Source organism: Chroicocephalus ridibundus, chromosome 2, assembly GCF_963924245.1.
Source record: "Chroicocephalus ridibundus chromosome 2, bChrRid1.1, whole genome shotgun sequence".
Taxonomy (NCBI): Eukaryota; Metazoa; Chordata; class Aves; order Charadriiformes; family Laridae; genus Chroicocephalus; species Chroicocephalus ridibundus.
Genome location: NC_086285.1, coordinates 104,819,781 through 104,837,771, shown reverse-complemented (window position 1 = coordinate 104,837,771; position 17,991 = coordinate 104,819,781). Strand labels below are relative to the sequence as shown.

The 17,991-nt window shown below is 42.9% G+C and overlaps 1 protein-coding gene across 3 annotated transcripts in view; it reads right to left on the bottom strand.

Annotated features, from left to right (window-relative positions):
- The window catches only part of MBP (myelin basic protein), a 120,288-nt gene that overhangs the window by 10,733 nt on the left and 91,564 nt on the right, over positions 1-17,991 (bottom strand). For all 3 annotated transcript variants that reach the window (XM_063326400.1, XM_063326403.1, XM_063326402.1), the window contains one exon: positions 9,302-9,732. In XM_063326400.1, coding sequence (XP_063182470.1) covers positions 9,302-9,732 — 431 coding nt within the window. The remainder of the gene's footprint in view (positions 1-9,301; positions 9,733-17,991) is intronic.

Here is a 17,991-nt window from a genome sequence, read left to right as displayed (position 1 = left end):
GTGGACTAAAATTAGTGGATTTTAGTGGACTTTAAGGGTTAAGTGATGAATACTCTTCATGCCGGTTTGTGTGAAGAGGGAGGTGAAAGAGTGACAGGCGATTTGTAAGAAGCTGCTCGCCCAGCTCATGTTGTGTAGCCCTTGAAATGGACACTGAATCCAAATTATAAGAAAATTCCTACCCAGGTTTGAACTTCTGTAGTTAGTACCATTTCAAACCAGTATTCCAAACAGGAATGGAGGGGCATCCTTTCAGTGAATATATATGGTAGGTTTTTAAGCAAGAGGAAATTTATTGTATACAGTTTGACAAGAGCCAGGTTGGGAAATCGGGCAGGCGCTTGCAGGCAGAAGTTGTTCCGTCTCGGGGCTGGGAGATGCTCTGTACGTGGGGCTTTGTGCTCCTGGGGGCAGGTGACACCACGTCAGAGCCTTCCAGTGCTGCTGCCAAGGGTCTCATCAGGCAGTGATAGAATGTTCAGCACACGTGGAATGTGTACAATGCGTATAATATCCCTCCATGTTTATTCTAGTAGTACTGTACCAACTGCAAGACGCACCGCTCAACCAGAGCTGTGTTAAGCTGCTGTCGTTGCTTCCATTTTCATTCACCTGCCACCCGAGTACCGGTTTGCTCTCCGTGATGGAGTTTGTTCCGGGCTGTTCACAACCTACTGAGCTGTTACAAAAAGCGGCGGGAATGCTGACATCTTCCCCGTGTGCTGGTCCGATGGTGACATAAATAATTAGCTAATTCAGCAGGCTTTTTCTAATCGCTTTAGAAAGGACGACCCGCACATCCTTGTAATGGCACTGTTAATTTTTACTAATGTGGAAACGGGGCCTACAGGAGAGATGGGGAGGGACTCTTTATGAGGGAGTGTAGCAATAGGATGAGGGGTAACAGTTTTAAACTGAAAGACGAGGGATTTAGATTAGATATCAGGAAGAATTTCTTTACTGTGGGGGTGGTGAGGCACTGGAACAGGTTGCCCAGGGAAGTTGTGGATGCCCCATCCCTGGAGGTGTTCAAGGCCAGGCTGGATGGGGCTTTGAGCAGCCTGGTCTAGTGGGAGGTGTCCCTGCCCAGGGCAGGGGGTTGGAACTAGATGATCTTTAAGGTCCCTTCCAACCCAAGCCATTCTGTGATTCTATGAAACAAAGACAGAAATGAAATGACTTGCTGAAAGTTACAGAGCAGAATTGGTAGGAAGAGAGATGCAGAGTCCAGGAGAACCTGCTTTCCAGTGTTGTGCTGACAGCATGAATTTAATCTTTGGCTAGAAACAGATGATGAACAGAAAGAGGACGAATTCCGAGCAGAAAGATTGGAATAAACATGAGAAGAAAGAAGAGAGATGACTGAAAAGTAAGAAACCCAAGGAAGATGAGAAGAAAGACGGCATGAAGAAGAAAACAATGGAGAACACTGACCATCCAGAGAAGTAAGTGATCATCAATGAAGTGATCATTGATAATCCAGAACCACATTTCTCCATAACCCTCTTACTCCTTGCTGCCTTGATGATTAGGGCTCACAAATTAGGAGGTGAGGGAGGAAAAAAGAATCCGTTCAGAAAAAGTTCAGAATCAGAAGACAGTTGTTAAGGACAGTAGTTCTGTTTTATGATGGGTCCCGAGTGCAAGATCAGTGCCATCGTACCTGCTGGGTTTTTCTCCATGTCCAGTTTATTCCGTTGTTGTGACACTTGATAAATGGTTTCAGGGGCAAACCCTGATGCTTTAACTTATCTTTGCTTTTCTGATGCATTTTTCTGCCTAGCATTTATCATTTTATTCAAATATTCTTCATGATAGACGTTCTTTATCTGCTTGGACATAGTCTCTGGTGCGCAATCAGTATCATTCTCTGTGCTGTTTTATCAAGTTGGTATCAGTCAATGACACTGATTAAGCCTTGTTGAAATTACCCACCAAAGCTCTGGGGTTTGGCTGGTTTTGTTTGGTGGTTTTGTTTTTTTTTGAGAACAATCGCTCCAGCAGAGAAGAGATTTTGGCTAGTAGGTATTCTCAGGGTGGTTTCCAAGGTAGCTTCTGCTACCAACAAACTTCCCAGCCTTAAGAACTTAACTGTACATGGCCAAGATCTGGAAGGCATCATAGATTAGCAGCCACAATGATAAAGTTCAGCTGATCAGACAACGTAGTTGGTGGAGATGCGTCTGCTGGTGCTGCTACGGCAAACGACTGCACTGTTGTGGTTATGGCTACCAGCAAGAAAGCAGAAATTTGTAAAAACCAGAAATAAAGAGGAGAAAAATGTTACTACAGCCTTAGTTTCTTGAAACGCACACTTCAGTCTCTCAGACTGCACAGACCCATCCACCCACCCACAAACTACTTTATCAGTTTTCATCTTTGAAGGGACCGGCCCTATTTTATTTCTTTTTTGCCTTTAATAGTCAAGAAAATGACAAGATAAACTCTTGTGCAGGTTGTTAAAAGTATTATTGCCTACATCGGCATAACTTATGGGGAGAATGTAGTAGTAAGGAGAGTTTAATATTAGGAAATAATTAGATGTGACATAGTTAATAGCATAATTTATTGAAACAAATGCTGTCAATCAGAGGTAAAATTTCCAGTGATGTAGTCAGTATAAATTGGGGGGCCGAGGACACGGATGGACACCCACCAAATCCTGAAGCTTGTCGTTTCCAAGGCATGTTCATTGTACAATATATCAGAAATGAAAATGCAGGTGCATCATGAACGAAAGGCAGGACAGAGCTAAGGACCATCTTGGGTCTGCAGCAGTAATTCGGTATTTTTCATGAACACTTTTTAAATTGCTTTGTATGAAGCTTGATAAAAACAGCTGAAAAATGGTGGTGGAGGATTTTGTGTAGCTCAGAACTGAAATCATAGAATCATGGAATGGTTTGGGTTGGAAGGGACCTTAAAGATCACCTAGTTCCAACCCCCTGCCCTGGGCAGGGACACCTCCCACTAGACCAGGCTGCTCCAAGCCCCATCCAGCCTGGCCTTGAACACTTCCAGGGATGGGGCATCCACAGCTTCTCTGGACAACCTGTTCCAGTGCCGTACTTCAGAGTGAAATGAGTGACTGAAGCCATCTAACGAACTGGAGACCATTTCAGGAACTAGGTGAGATACGTTGCACCAGTACCCAAAATGAAAGCCACAATTGTCGCTAACAGTATGTGAGGATGGAGGTACAAAACAAGATCAGGGAAAAAAAAAACCTATTAGCTTTTGCCTCAATTTGTTTTATTGGGCGGTGTTTAGTATTCTGCAATCTCGGAACAGCTGAAGAACAAAGTCATTACTTTTGGCATCCTAGGATGGCGAGTGCTAAGGGTAATGCAGTTGTTCATTTGCAAGGAGTTAATATATAGGTGATAGAAGAAAACCCAATATAATGGATTTTAACGTAAAGCAGTTTCTTATTTGTAAATTTGGTTCATCTGCAGTGAAGTAAACCTAACGAGGAAAATTTAACGCTAGGCAGAGAAAAGCCTCATGCTGAATTTGGAATACGTCCATTTGACCTTCTGTGTGTGACTTCTGGGGTTCCTGTGTTTAAACACACACAGCCCCGGGGATGTCACAGTGACATTAAATCCTGACCTTATTCTCAACCGGGCTGTGGTACCCTGCAGTTCAACCACAGAGGAATTGCCGCACAACAGCCCAGGCTGGTTCCCACCACGAGACCCCAAAGCAGCCCTGGCTGACAGGATCCTTGGAGCTCCTCTTCAGAGCACCCAGTCAGCTCCCTCTTAAACAGATTATTACCATCTGTCATCCTGGTGGAGAGGAGAAGCTAGAAATAGTCTAGCAAAGACTGACCTGGAAGATACTGTTAGAAGTTTAATGAAAAGGGGAAATGGCCTTCTGGAGATAGATACATTAGAAACAGTGATCTTTAAAATGCTTCAGCTGATGAGTTAGCACTTTAGCCTGAACATGTTACTAAATACATTTCTGAATTTAAGAGGCAAAAAAAGGCCATTTACACAACAGTGAAAGCAGTGACGCTTTTCCTGTCCACTCAGTCATGATTTTCTCTTCAACTTCTAACGCAAATGGTCGAGCCCCAACTACTTTGTCCCATTTCTGAAGACCCCGAGCTCCCGGCCACGGCGCATCACTACAATGTCACCCACAGTCGGTGCTCGCTCTTCCAGGCAGCCCGCACAGCGCACTCATCCCAGCCTGACTTCCACATTCCTCTCACAGCTTATAAGAATTGCTTCAAGCAGGAATGTGTTTGAAAATGTGAGAGATAATTAGTTCCAGTGCATCAAATAATGTGTTAATTATTAAGCACGTATAACGTGTATGTGGTTACACGTGTGTCAAATGAACACGTGGGGATCACTCCGATGTAATGTTGGCTCCTGAGCCTTTCACTCCTCACCCGCTGTGCGGGACTCACCTGCTGATACTTGTTTGTCTTGTACGGGTTACTATTTTTTTTAAAACAGAGAAATCTAAAGCGCCCCGAGGCCTACCGTAAGTGAAATGGGCTTTAATCAAACCCGCAATTCTGATATACGGGAATTCATTTTTAGGTGATTCATCATTCACTACGACCCGCCATGAAAAAGACAGGCCAGGTTCAGCGCCCGTTATCGTAAAGCGAGAACAGCGGAATTAGCAACGTCAGTTGTTTAAAAACTAATCAAAGCAAACTTTATTCATTGCTGTCCAATGCTGTAACTGAATTTTGTAGAAGGATGTACAGCCTCTTCTAATGACCTGAAACCCCAATCGCATACTACGGCGTGGTCTGTTGCAACTTCTGTTAATGGATTAAAGGTTTTAAAACAAATTAAAGCATTAGTACACCAGTTTTGTCACGTAAACATTTTAATGAATACATAAAGCACATATAAAGCAAAAGATTAAAACAAAATTATTGTTACAACCACCATAAACTCTATAAAAAAAAAATTTTTTTTTTTTTTTTTTTTTTTTACAAGCATACTGCTTGCACAGCAGGTTTTACAAAACAGTGTCTCACGAGCAATACCACTCCCTGAAAACTCATGACTTGGAAATAAAAATCACAGTAAGTATTTGCTTGAATCACCTCATGTACTAGTCAGACTACCATTGATGGCACTACTTTCTCAAAGCCTTCGTGGTGCTGCAGTACACATTAAAGCTCGCGTAAGAAATGTGACCGGCGTTCAAGTGCAAAAAGAGAGAAGGAAAAAAAAAACAAAAAAAAGATGCCTGCATGTTCTGACAATTGTATCGCTCCACCTCATTATTTAAAATGGCGCTACCTAAACTTTTTGCCTGTGCAGGTTTATCGCAAACCCTGCCCTCCCACCTTTTTTTTTTTTTTTGTAGATCCCCATCCCAGCAGCTGCTGAACTCGGGGGTGGGTCTGGAGCGGCGGGTTCGGAAACGCTGAGCCAAAACCTCGGTTCTGCTCAACTTGAGCAGAATTTCAGCCCGGCGCTCCTGGCACCTTCCCGCTGGCTGCAGGAAGGGGAAGCCCCACGTCCCCCTTCTGTATTCCTCGCACCCAAACACACGTATTTCGGGAAAGAAATAGAGGACCAAGGCTTCATACAGGCAGCGGGAGAACATTACAGGATTGCATACAAAACTCTGCAGCAAAACGTAAGAAACTGATTTAATCTCTCACTACATCCGGCCTCAGGCTACTATTTACTGCAGCTCACAATATTTTGACCTGTTGCGAGTGTGTTACAAACACAGTTTAAAAGTTTAGTACGTTAATGCATAATGTTAAACCAGGGCAGAAAAGTTCTTATTTCACAATCCAAACTTTAGTAGGGAAAAAAAATTAACCATAAACAAAAGAATTACAAAAGCGTGAACACCAGCGTAGAAGAAACAAACCAGCACTCAGTACGTGCTGCAGTTGAGTACAGGCTGCTATCTAGGAGGCGCAAGAAAGATCTGATCATTTTAACAAACTTGCTTATACGCTTTACAAATGTTTTGATAAATATTCTATAAAGATTAGAAAGGAAATAATTTATAGTTACACTACTGCCTTGCATGCTTTCGAAAATGTCTGCACCGCAGTTTCTTTCTGTCGCCCTTTTAAAATCTTCTTTAATACAATAGAGTTTAAGCTGTGCACAACAATAGTTTGGAATATTCTACCTTAAAAAAAAAAAATCCTAAAAGTACAAAATTCAAGCTGGTTTTGATTAAGTTACCTAAAATCTTGATGGGGCAGGAGGAACAACTGCAAACGCCTTTGCTGCCCCTTAGAGGAGAAGGAGTATTTCTGTACATCCCAGTATTTCTATTTTTACTTACTCCCATGGGACTCCCACGCACTCTTAATTTAACTTCAGAATTCCAGGGTAAGGGAGAACCTGCTCCACGGGAGAAAAGGAGGCCACAAACAAACAGTCCCCGCTTTGTTCCTACCCCACCTTTCCCTACACAATAGTGAATATGCTTCATTAATGTACTTTTCAGCTACGGCTGCAAGATGAAAATGCCTCCACAAAGAATTTATAATGTGTTTTGCTTGAATGTCAGCCCTAAATCTGTACAAAGAGCAAGTGTTGTCCCTGCATTCCAGCGCTCGCTGGTGTGGGTAGTTGAGATACACGCTCCCACTGGGGCACGGGGCTGCCTGGGAAAGGGAGACAGCGAGAAAGGCAGCTGCAGAACTGCTTTGAAATGCTTCAAAAAAATTCATCAGAAACAAGGGCAAGGAAACAAACCCTGCGGCTCCAGGAACTTTCCAATTTCGAGCCTTTGAAATTCATCCCTTTAAGGTGCTTTTCATGGTATCTTATTTACTTAGGCCTGTTTACTTGGCGGAGCCTGGAAAACGGCCACGGGGCTTCATTCTGTTTCAGGTCATCCTTGAACATCTTCATCATCCATCACTACTCTCCCACTCCACAAAATTCAGCAAGTGTCAACCACTTAGGATTTAAGCACGAATAGAGACTATTGGCCGTCTAGATTTCCTCTGTACACACACGTATAAATAAATGACACCACAAGCCTTCCTTGATACAAGAAACCATTGATTCAAAGGCTAAATAAATAATAGTTGAAGCAACCCTCTGTGGCACTTGCTCAACATTTTCTGCACCCAAACCCTCCCATGACAGAGCTTCCTACGACATGTTTTCGTGCATCGATTCTATCATCGTGTGAAACGGTGCTAGAGATGCTTTGGCACTGGAAGTCCTAATGCCACTGACTTTTGCCAAGACAATAAAACTTCTCTGTGCTTCCAGCTGAGACCTTGCAAGCCAGGACTCTGTAACAAACATTGTATGTAGTTGTTCTTAAAAAAGCTTAATTACTTCTGCTAGGTAAAAGAAATGTTAGAATTGTCCATAATTCTGCACTGTTTTGCAGACGTTTAAGTGCTTCAAACTAGCAGTTTACTGAACGGCAACAGAGATAAGACAGATGATATCCTGCCCTCTCATGCATAATTGCGTGGAGATCTGTAGAGAATCATAGCAATCGTGTTCACACCAAAGGATAAAATACAGAATTGGTACAACCTGCAGCCATTTTTTAGTCATCGCTGCTAAAAAGTGAGTTGGTTGGTTTATTGCTAAGCAAGAACGTACATACCTCTGTATATTCTGTATGCAGAATCTAAGGTTTTGGTATCATTTCCTTGGTGTACAAAGAGCATTTCATACGCTGTTTTTCATCAAGCAACACAGTATACGAATAAAACAGCAAGAGTTGAGCTAGCCAAGCAGGTTCCAGAAAAATAACAGTGTTGGGAACAGTCTCTGATATCTGCGGTAACAGTAAGAAAAGTGGTTCTCTTCATTCTGCCAGCAACTGCTTGTTGCCTCTATGAATATTACATACCTACAGCACGACTGCGTAATTGCTAAATCTCTGTCACAAGCGTTCTAGTCCCCAGTTTGTAAATGTGAGAAACAAGAAGACCAAAATGCACAGCTTGCTTAGCGCCGGCTACCAAGTGTGAGAAGCTTCTGGTTTTAAGTTTCCGGAGTATTTTTCATCCAGTGGGCTCTATGTTACAACAACTCTCCAGGAAAGGGCTATTGTAGGTTGTGCTTCCCAGTGCGGAGCTGTGGAGCACGGCGGCAGCCTGCAGCTCTCCTATCTTGTATTTGTGACCATAGATCGCAAATCAGTTTTAAACCCCAGGGCAGCACGTAGCACGTCCCAGTGCAACTCTATGGGAAAAGCCGCACGTGCTCACGTCACGGGTTGGAGCGTCTGGAACGGCCAGCGAAGGTTGTCAAAGGTTATTGAAATCTTTAGGCCCTGGCAGCAACTCTAAGCGTTGCTTTTTTTTTGCAGCACACGACTTGAGCAACAACATCAAACAATATACCCGGCTAAAACAAAGGCTTGAGCAAGGACATCAAACAACATATTCAGCAAAAGCAAAGGTTTTTACAGCCCTACAGTAGTTCCATTCAAATGCTTATGTAGTGTGTGAACACACAAACACAAGACTCCACTTATCATTTACACGGCAGAGGGTACAGTGAAAATAACCTTAAACTTTGCCACTCACCACTAGTGAGCGAACATGCCACCTGCGTAAATTATCAGAGGGGGCGGGTTAATCCTGGAAAAGGAAAGAATTCAAGTAATATATTTTCATCAATACCTCGTTTTCCAGTTCGTAACGAAGTGGTTTGTTACCCAATCTCTAATATGAAATGCTTGGAACATAAATCTTCACTTCTCGCCAGAATAAAGCAGCTGGACTATTTGGTACATCTGGGATTCAGGATAGTATCTGCCAAGCCATCTCCTCAGCAATGCTAGCGACTGACCTTAAAACATGCTCTTGCGCAAGCAGGCAGAGAACGTGGCCGCTGTTCGTTTTCTTTTCCTAACATCTATTTCCAAGTCTGTCCCTCAGTTAGTGCCAAACTACCTAGAGCTTGTCTTGCACTTGGTGCTCTCATCCAGCTCCGTTTCTGCAAATATTTAAGAACAACACACAAAAGCAGACTGAAGTTTCTCTAAATGGCACAGCACACAATGCACCACATGAAATGTTCACAAGAATTCCTCTCAGTAACGTTTCTAGAGCCACCTGGATTTCTAATACTCCTTGTTACTACCCAGAATAGCTCCTCTTGTTTCCCAGATCTATGCTTTTTTTGTTGTTGTTGTTTTTTTTCCAGTTTAAAGCCAAGCATTGCATTACACATCTGCAAGTACCGTCTTGCTGGCTAAGTCAACTCTTGCATTATAGCAGTTACACCTTCCTTCCAGTCCCACCCTTCCTGTTTAATTGTACTTTATTTTGCTGTAGCTGCGCAGCTCTCTATTCCTCAGAGCTCACCTTGCCCGAGCCCCGCCGGGGAACGTGTCTTTCACCTCCAAAGAATCTGCCCAGCGAGTCAAGTAGACCCGAGTCTCTGTGCCTTGGAGATCCATGTCTAGCATGGTCTGTAGTGCTCGCAGATGCCATTTTTGATCCGTGCCGGAAAGAGGAGCGTTTTTGTGAAGCCATCAAATCCGAATTCTCCGAAGCTGCTGCACTGTCCTCTTGGATGGTTTGTAGCTCGTCTGACTCCGAGGGCCGATCTTTGAAGGTGTTGTCTTCTCTTCCTGGGGCATCTCGGGAAAAGAGGCGGATCAAGTGGGGGCGACCGGTCGTGTCAGCTGGGTTGGCCTCGGGCCAGGCATTCTTCGGGTCTGCTGTGCCTTTGGAGTCTGTCACCGCTGGGCTCTTCGTGGAGGTCCCATTGTTCTGGTTCACATCTGCCTCTCCTGCAAACAACAAGGATGAGATATGAATACAGGCCTGTGAAAAACAGCCCGGGAACAATGCTGCTTTCTCTCCCTTGCCTCGAGATGCTCATTTCATACAAAACCCGTAATATGTGCAGTTGCAATGAAACTATGTTCTCTACCAGCCTGTAAGAACATTAAGCTATCTTGGAACCGAAACCAGGATGTTCTCACACTAAATTTGCAGTAGTTCTAGGTGGTTTTTTTTCATTAGAAGAAATTGTAAATAGCTCAACATGTTGTTAGAAGCACAACTGAAACTAATATTATTCATGTGGAAAGCTTACTGAGGAGGAGGCAATCAGTTACAGTGTCGGAATAATCAGAATTCCCGTACTTTCCCTGGAGGACTGCAACTCTAAAATGTGCTGGTTTTCTCCAAAACAGGAAAAAAAAAAAAAAGTTAAAGTGACATCACAGGACGGTGCCTTCTCAAGTGCACGTTCCCTCTCCACGATGTCAGAGCTTTTGTACCTGAAGGTTTTGTCCCCGTTTGGAACCCCTCACTGTAACTTCAATACTGATCAGACAAGTGTCACGAGGGAAGGTTTTGTCACTATTTAAATTGTCCTCACTTCCAAAAGGCAGAGGACACTAAACTGCAGTGTCTGCTTGGCCTCCCATGACAGTTTTTCCTCCACGTGTGATGCTGGCAGTCGGCGTATGATGTCCTAGCGCTGCTGCTGCAGGCCTAGAGCAAAACTCTCTGAGATTTGTATTTAGTGCTTGTGAGAAGTGACAAAGAGGATTATCAGAAACTGATGAGCTTTTAGCCAAGAAAGGTGCCGAGCCAGACCTCCGAGGTGCCCCTCTGCTGCCTGCTCTGCAGGGGCGTTTTGATGCAAGCAGTAAAATATCTGAAGAGAAATCGGCTGTAGCACACTTAACCTTTAACCTGTGGCAGCTCCTTCTATCAACGACAAAAAGATTTATGGAGGTTTTTATAGTCTATACCATTATTCCCACTGTTCCAAAAGGAACTGCAACCACTGAGGAATACGTCTTATGTCCAAGGAACACCAGAACAGTTATTAGTAGGACACTGCTTCAGAAGCAACCTTCAGACCCGACACCTCCCACGCAGTCCCCCCCATTGTCAGAAACGTTTTTTGGAGCTAACGAGGCTCAAAATTTCAGAAATAAGTTACAGCTAGTCATATGTTACCTTTAGGGTCTCCTAATCACCTCATTAAATGCCCATTTCATTTGGTCCTTGTGCCATGGGAGGGACAGGATCTGTCAAATACTGTTACATTTTCGAAGTACTCCGGGCTCAAGTTCTTTGCTGATTCACCAGAGCAATTTTAAACTCGACACAGTCATTTCGTATCATTTTGCCCACCCACAGGGCACTAAAGAAACCTCTTCTCAGGCTGAGATTAATTTTTAAATAGTTTTATGGATAACAGCACGAGACAGTAACGATGGCTTCTGCAAACATATACCGGTACTTAGGTTACAATCTGCTGTAATCAGTCTGCTACCGTTTTTCACAGAAAAAAAACATAACGTGCAGTTTTGCTGTGCAACTTTCTTTTTTCTTCTGTGAAAACTACCTAGAAAATATTGGGGAAAACCAAAGAAAATTTCCTTTGGTTAAAAACGTCTAAACTTATTTCTCAGGAATACAATTATTTAACCAATGCTAATTGTCACTGAAGACCTCGTCAGTGGGGAAAAGGAAAATATTGGCTGTCAACTTTGGGATTTGGGTTTTCCTGAAAAGATACTTTCAAACTTATTAGGAACTATTAAAGCCCCCAAATGATTTTCTTAATCAAACGAGAGAGAAAGTAACTAACATGGATATATGGCACATTCTGAAGCCGCAAAACATTTTAAATAGCAACTCTAAGCCTAGATTCTATACCATAACACAAATCCATTCAAGGACAGAAAAAGAAAAACAAACAAAAGAGCTATTGTATTTAATTAAATGCATTAACAAAACACCAGAGCATCTGCATACTAATATTTTTTACAACAGTTGTTCTTTGTGTCACTGAATACGGGTATTGGTAAGCAACAAAGAAGGGTATTTGTGCCACAAAAGTAGCTTCTCCCAATGCATACGCAGTGAGCTATAAAGTATAAATCTTTCTGTATGCTTTATTTCAGTAATGAAAGCACACATTTAAGTTTTCCCCTACATTTTCTGTATGCTTAAAGTCTTCTCTAATATTTAAAAATATATAGCAGAGAGATATTAATAGCTGAACTAACTAATCGAAGTCTTCAAGTGCATTTGAGAGCCAGATCACTTTAATAATGTCTTAAGGATATCCAGAATTAATGGCACGTGTAAACATACGCTTATTTGTTCATTTAGAAACAAATATTTAGACGACTTCTATTAAAACCCATTATAAGTGCTGTGCATATGATATTGATCTTTTCTTTGTTTCTCCCTGCAAGATGAAGCGCTCTTGTTAAAATAGAGCACCCTTCCCGTACCATATCATTTGTGCAAGAGAAAGCAGCCCAGGGAGGAAAAGGTCTTCAGGCATGATTTTTTTCTTTAAACCCCTGTAAAATGGGCTCAAGAGTAAGCACAGCAGAACGCACCGCCACAGGCATTACCAGAAGGCTATTAAAGCGTCAACTATTTCCATTTTAAGTGAATAAAGTCATTGAAAGCGTGCGAGTGAGAGCATGAGAAAAGCACGTCCTCGCATTAGCCCAAAAGCAGCAGGAGGGAGACAGATGCCGAGCAGGGATCCTTTGGGACCACTCCCAAAGGCAACGCCATCTTTCCAGTTCCCCTCGCGCTGTGCAGCTCTGGAGCCTGCTGCTGGCACAACTTTCCCCACGCATGTTGGCCAGAGCGAACAAAGCCATTTGTTCCCTCTACACACAGCGACTCCCCAAACGAGGGAACATGGATGGATCAAAAATTCGGATCAGCCTATTCATTAATCAGAATAGAAATTCCAAAGATATGTATTGGGCAGCTGCAAAGAGGATGGCAGATCTCTCCTCACAAGGAGCCACATGGAGAAGAGAAGGGGCAACGGGTCCAAGGTTCACTGGGAGGGGTTTAATCTCAACATAGGAAAGAATTTTTTTATGGTAAGAACAAGCATTCACTGGAGCAACCTCCCCAGGTGTGTGGTAGAGTTCCCATTGCTGGAGGTTTTTAAGATGCAACTGGACAGCATGCTACATAATGTCATCTAGGCTCCCTTTCCCACAAAAAGTTGGACCAGATGATGTTTTGAGGTCCCTTCCAACCTGGGCTGTTCTATAATTCCATGATTTTTTCGATGAAACAATATGAAATTCAACCCCCCACTGCCTTTAATAGGAGATAGGCCACATATAAGTATTTTCAAAACCACTATGCCTTAAAGCTCAATTTGACAGTAATAGTTTATCCCGTTTCTTAGGATACACTTTTAGGTAAGCTTCTAATTAGCTGGGACCTCTCAGTCCTGTGGTTCCAACAGCATGTATGTCAAGACCATGGAAACCTGTTTTACACAAAGTACAATCTCTGATGGAGAGTCCCTTGGATACAAATACCCTTCTCCTGGGTCGCATGGTAGACCTGCTCTGTGATAGTCCCTCCTTGTGTATATAGAAGTCTGTGGTCTTCTTCCATACAAAAGACAAACCTTAGAAAGAGGGTCATTAAGCTAAGAGTTTTAATGTGTTAAGTTTAAAAAAAAAAGGGGGGGGGGGGATTACAAGTTTTTCATCTCCTCCCACCCCTTTCCAGTCTTGCTTTCTTGCAGATAGTTGTAATTCCTCTCACATTCTTATCGCTGCTCCCTCTACAAGTGCTGTAAGATAAAGGAGGACAATGAAGCTGACAGAAGCTGCAGCGTGTGCCCCTGCTCGGCCTTCTCAAGAGAGGCTTAGTGCAACAGCCACAGCATACGGCAAATATTGGTTGTAACAATACATGACAGCAGCTTAAATATTTGTACGAATTCTTAAGAATTAAGTACTATTTACTCGTTACAAACAGCAGAAAGTACATTAATCAAATTTATAACACCGAATATTTAATATGTTTTATAGTAGCTACAGATTGCTGTGACTGATTACTAATTTCCTTTTACTTGGCCTTTTCCTCGGTGTATGAATATGAAGATTATCTCACTTCAGGGACCTTTTGAATCGACTTTTCATGTTAGCTTAAGTCATGTATATTTATAAAGCAGTGCTCTTCAGTATATGAAATATAATGTGTATTTGTCCTTTTCTACTTTTTTGCTCCTTTCTCTTCTATGAGAAGACAACTGGACAGTTAAATATAATGCAGTACAGTTCTTAGTTTTGAGTCAACTATATTTCAGTATGCTTACTGAAGTGCCGATAATAAAATATTAAATAAAACATCTGGAATTTTGTACTGACTTACCCGTTTCTAGTCACTTGAAAAAGAAAAGGTTACACCTAAAAACTGCTCAGTTTTGTAACGCCTAAGATTTCCAGGTCTTCAGTAAGCTGTAGTAGTAAGGCGTATGTGCAACGTATTAGCAATAGTTTGCCTTGCATTATTTAAGAGGCTGAAAACCACCATTCTGGAACACGTGACTTTTAGTAACGTTCGTGGTAATATCAGGACATTTGAAAGAATGCAAAGGACAGAAAAGCACGTCCACTGTCACTACATCTAAGCTGCAGTTGAGGATGTCTGGGTTCCAACTCCGCGTTAAGATGACCATTTCCCAACATCTTGCCTTTCCTTTTTATGCAGTTAAGGTCTCTAAGAAAAGGACCATAAGGAATTGTTTTGCGTGAAGTATAACATAAGGCACCGCTGGGAGCCCTAATTCTCCTGCACTATCACACACCTCGCTTCTAAGTCTAACGTTCTTGAGTAGACGGGACAACGGAGCTTTGGGTATGCGTGTGACTGAGGAGTCTGAACATGCAGCAGTAATTACACACCCTGATCTACTACAAAAACCGGGATCATGTAAAAAGCAGGCCAATTTAACACTTAATTTCCTTGGAAAAATGACCCAATTATTTGATGCTCAGCTATATCAAGTATCAAAACCATCCATCCTGCAGTCCACTGCAGGTCATCTGTCAGGAACAGCAAGGCCAGTCCTGGCTTCCAGCCAGAGCTCCACCGCTGCAGATGGCACCGAGGAGCCCTGTGTGGCTTAGCACACAGTGGGAGCACTCGGTGGTCAGACTCAAAGGAGAAAAGGGGATGAGGGAATGGGTGCAAAGTGGTAAACTGGTGCGGAGAAAGGTTCATCAAACAAGGCTAGGGATCTCCTGATCATTCGCTGAGTCACTTCAGAAAATACCAGAGTTATCCGATCAAGATCCTTGAGGTGGTTCCACTCTCTCCCTTGGGCCCCAGTGAGAAGTCCGATCCAGCTCCTGGTTTGGATTTTGACTGCAGCACAGAATGGAGTGTCCACAGCCATTAGGCTTCGCTTCACATAAGTACGTGGGGGAGAGGGAGGAAAGAATTATGTCTGCATTGTTAAATCTGAACTGCAAAGCTTGATTTATCCTCATTATGCTAAGACACTGCAGGCAAAAAATGGCTCTCAGCCTAACTTCACTAATATGGTTAGAAGGCAAGATGCCATCAGACATTTCATTTCACAGATCTCATTACTGGGTTTGCCTGAAGCTTGTCAAACTGCTGGACATCAATTTTTAACAAATATTTCTGTTTGGAAAAGATGGCACGCAGCACAATTGCGAAACAAACAGTTGGTCACAGCTCTGAACACAACTAGAATCGATCTGCTGGTGCATTCAGCCTTTACACAAACATTTTTCCCATTTGCTAGCAGAATGAATGCAGGGAGAAATGCCTAATACAGATCCACATGAGTTTAACACTCCTACTGCAGTCAGCCAAGAGACTGCTTCCATTACAGCTTGCTCTCTTCCCTCCCTCCTTGCCAAAGCTTATCACTTTTAGGGGAAAAAAATTCCACCCAAAGGCAGATTTTCTTTATCGCTTCAGAGTAACTGAAGGATGAACGTTCTTCTGCACAAGAAACTCCGCTTTTCCTATGGGCTAATCAAGCTGTAGACCAAAGCTCCACAAAAATGAGAAGCCATCTGCTAAGCATAACATGCGTTCCTTTGACTTCCCTCCCTCACTGCATACATGAGACGTTACAGAGCATACGAGGCTCTTGCCAGGCAAGAACGAAAGGTCCTGAGCGTGTTCCCATTCCACTGGTGAGCTGAGTACACTTCCACACTGCCCTGATGAAGCAGTGAATAAGGGGTCTGTTGTGGCACCAGTTTCCTTGCAACAAACCTTAGTACTCAAAATACAGTAAAAAGTGGAAAACCCCACCTGGCCCAGTGTAGACTTACAAATACCTGTTACTACAGAGTTGTACTTACTTCTATTGAAATAAGTTGACTAAATGACCAAGTTTAGTTCTCTACTACATCTTGGGTCAATAAAGATCACTGGCTAAGCCTGCTGAAAAGCACTGCACTGCTATTGGTGAACGCACAACACATTTTTAGAGCTGACATTTAGACTGCATTGCTGTGGCCAGATGAATGGAACTTCCACTTAGGATTTTACAAGAAAAGCCTGACAAATGCTGCTTTCCCTGACTCCCTGATGCCTTGTGGAATACCAGTTCCCAGCCATTCTCTGCAGGCAGCATTATGCCCCCCAAGAGCTACTGCCGGGACTGAAATCCAGCAGGTCAAATAGGATCATAGAATCATAGAATGCTTTGGGTTGGAATGGGCCTTAAAGATCACCCAGTTCCAACCCCCTGCCCTGGGCAGGGACACCTCCCACTAGACCAGGCTGCTCAAAGCCCCATCCAGCCTGGCCTTAAACACTTCCAGGGATGGGGCATCCACAACTTCCCTGGGCAACCTGTTCCAGTGTCTCTCCACCCTCACAGTAAAGAATTTCTTTGTAATATCTAATCTAAATCTCCCTTCTTTCAGTTTAAAACCGTTACCCCTTGTCCTGTCGCTCCACTCCCTGATAAAGAGTCCCTCCCCATCTCTCCTCTAGGCCCCCTTCAGGTACTGGAAGGATCTATTAATTCTAGACCTTCGCTAATACCTAAGTCTTGGCACAGTTGCTTTCAGACTCCTGAAAGATCTCATCTCTCCAAGCCCTCCCTGGCCCTCTCCTGCTGAAGAACAGCCGTCAGGGAAGCAGACAGAGCTCGGCCTTGCAGCAGAGCTCGCATGAAAACACAAAAAGGTCTTGATGGAGAGAAGGGAAGTGCCAGTTCGCATCCTATTATGGAAATACCTGTCTTTGCAGGTTTAGCAGGAGAAAGGAGTGACAGTATGTCTATATTACTTATGCTCATATTTTGAAGGAAATAAATAATAATATATAAAATTTAAATATTTTTAAATACATACTGCATTCACTCAGCAGGAGTGTGTACTTTTTAGCATAAAACTATGCTAAAAGGAAAAAAAATGAAAATTGCATAGCAGAATGATAATTCTTTCAGATACTAATTACTACAGTATGAAAAAATAAGTTCAATTCCTCTGACTGCGTTTCTGATACTAACCTAAAATGTATTCCAGACCCGCTGAAAAAAACCTGCAAACATTTGACATACTTTGGCATTAATTCACAAGTAGCTGTTTTACTGGATAAGAGAACCAGTAAAATCTCTCCTGAAATGACTAGCAAGCTTCTTTCCACAGGGCCAGTCAATGAAAACTTGCCAACGGGGATAAATAAACCTTCCCAGCTGACTTGACAGTTTCTTATCGGTTCCCTCAAGGCATAAGACTGTAGGTCTCGTTGTCATCCTGAGATGTACCATTTTCAGGACCTCCCTCAGCTACATGAAAGATAATGCTCAGAGCTCGGCAAGTAGAGCTGGAAAAATCTACCCGTGAAATAGTTTATCCTGAAGGTTGCCAATATGAGAGAGGCGACCTGCCAGAAACATTCTCTACCACATACAGTCACTGTCGATCTGCCTAAAGATAATCAAAATCATCAACCTGGGACTGGGGGGACAAAGAAGGGACTTTTAGATTTTCAGTACTGGGCCGAGCGTATGCATTGTTTGTACAAGCAGTACCGGTTTGCGCGGGGCCCACAGAATCAGGTTAAAATAAATACACTTCTTTCAATATGGTGACAACTGTTTCAAGGTCATATTTACACTGAGGCAAGCTATAAAATTATATACACCATGACCAGTACGTTATGTCCTTTAACAGGAAATATCATGAGCCTTATCTGCTTTCCTAAGTTTGCCTCTGCGGTAAAGCTAACAAAGGTGTACTTGGCAC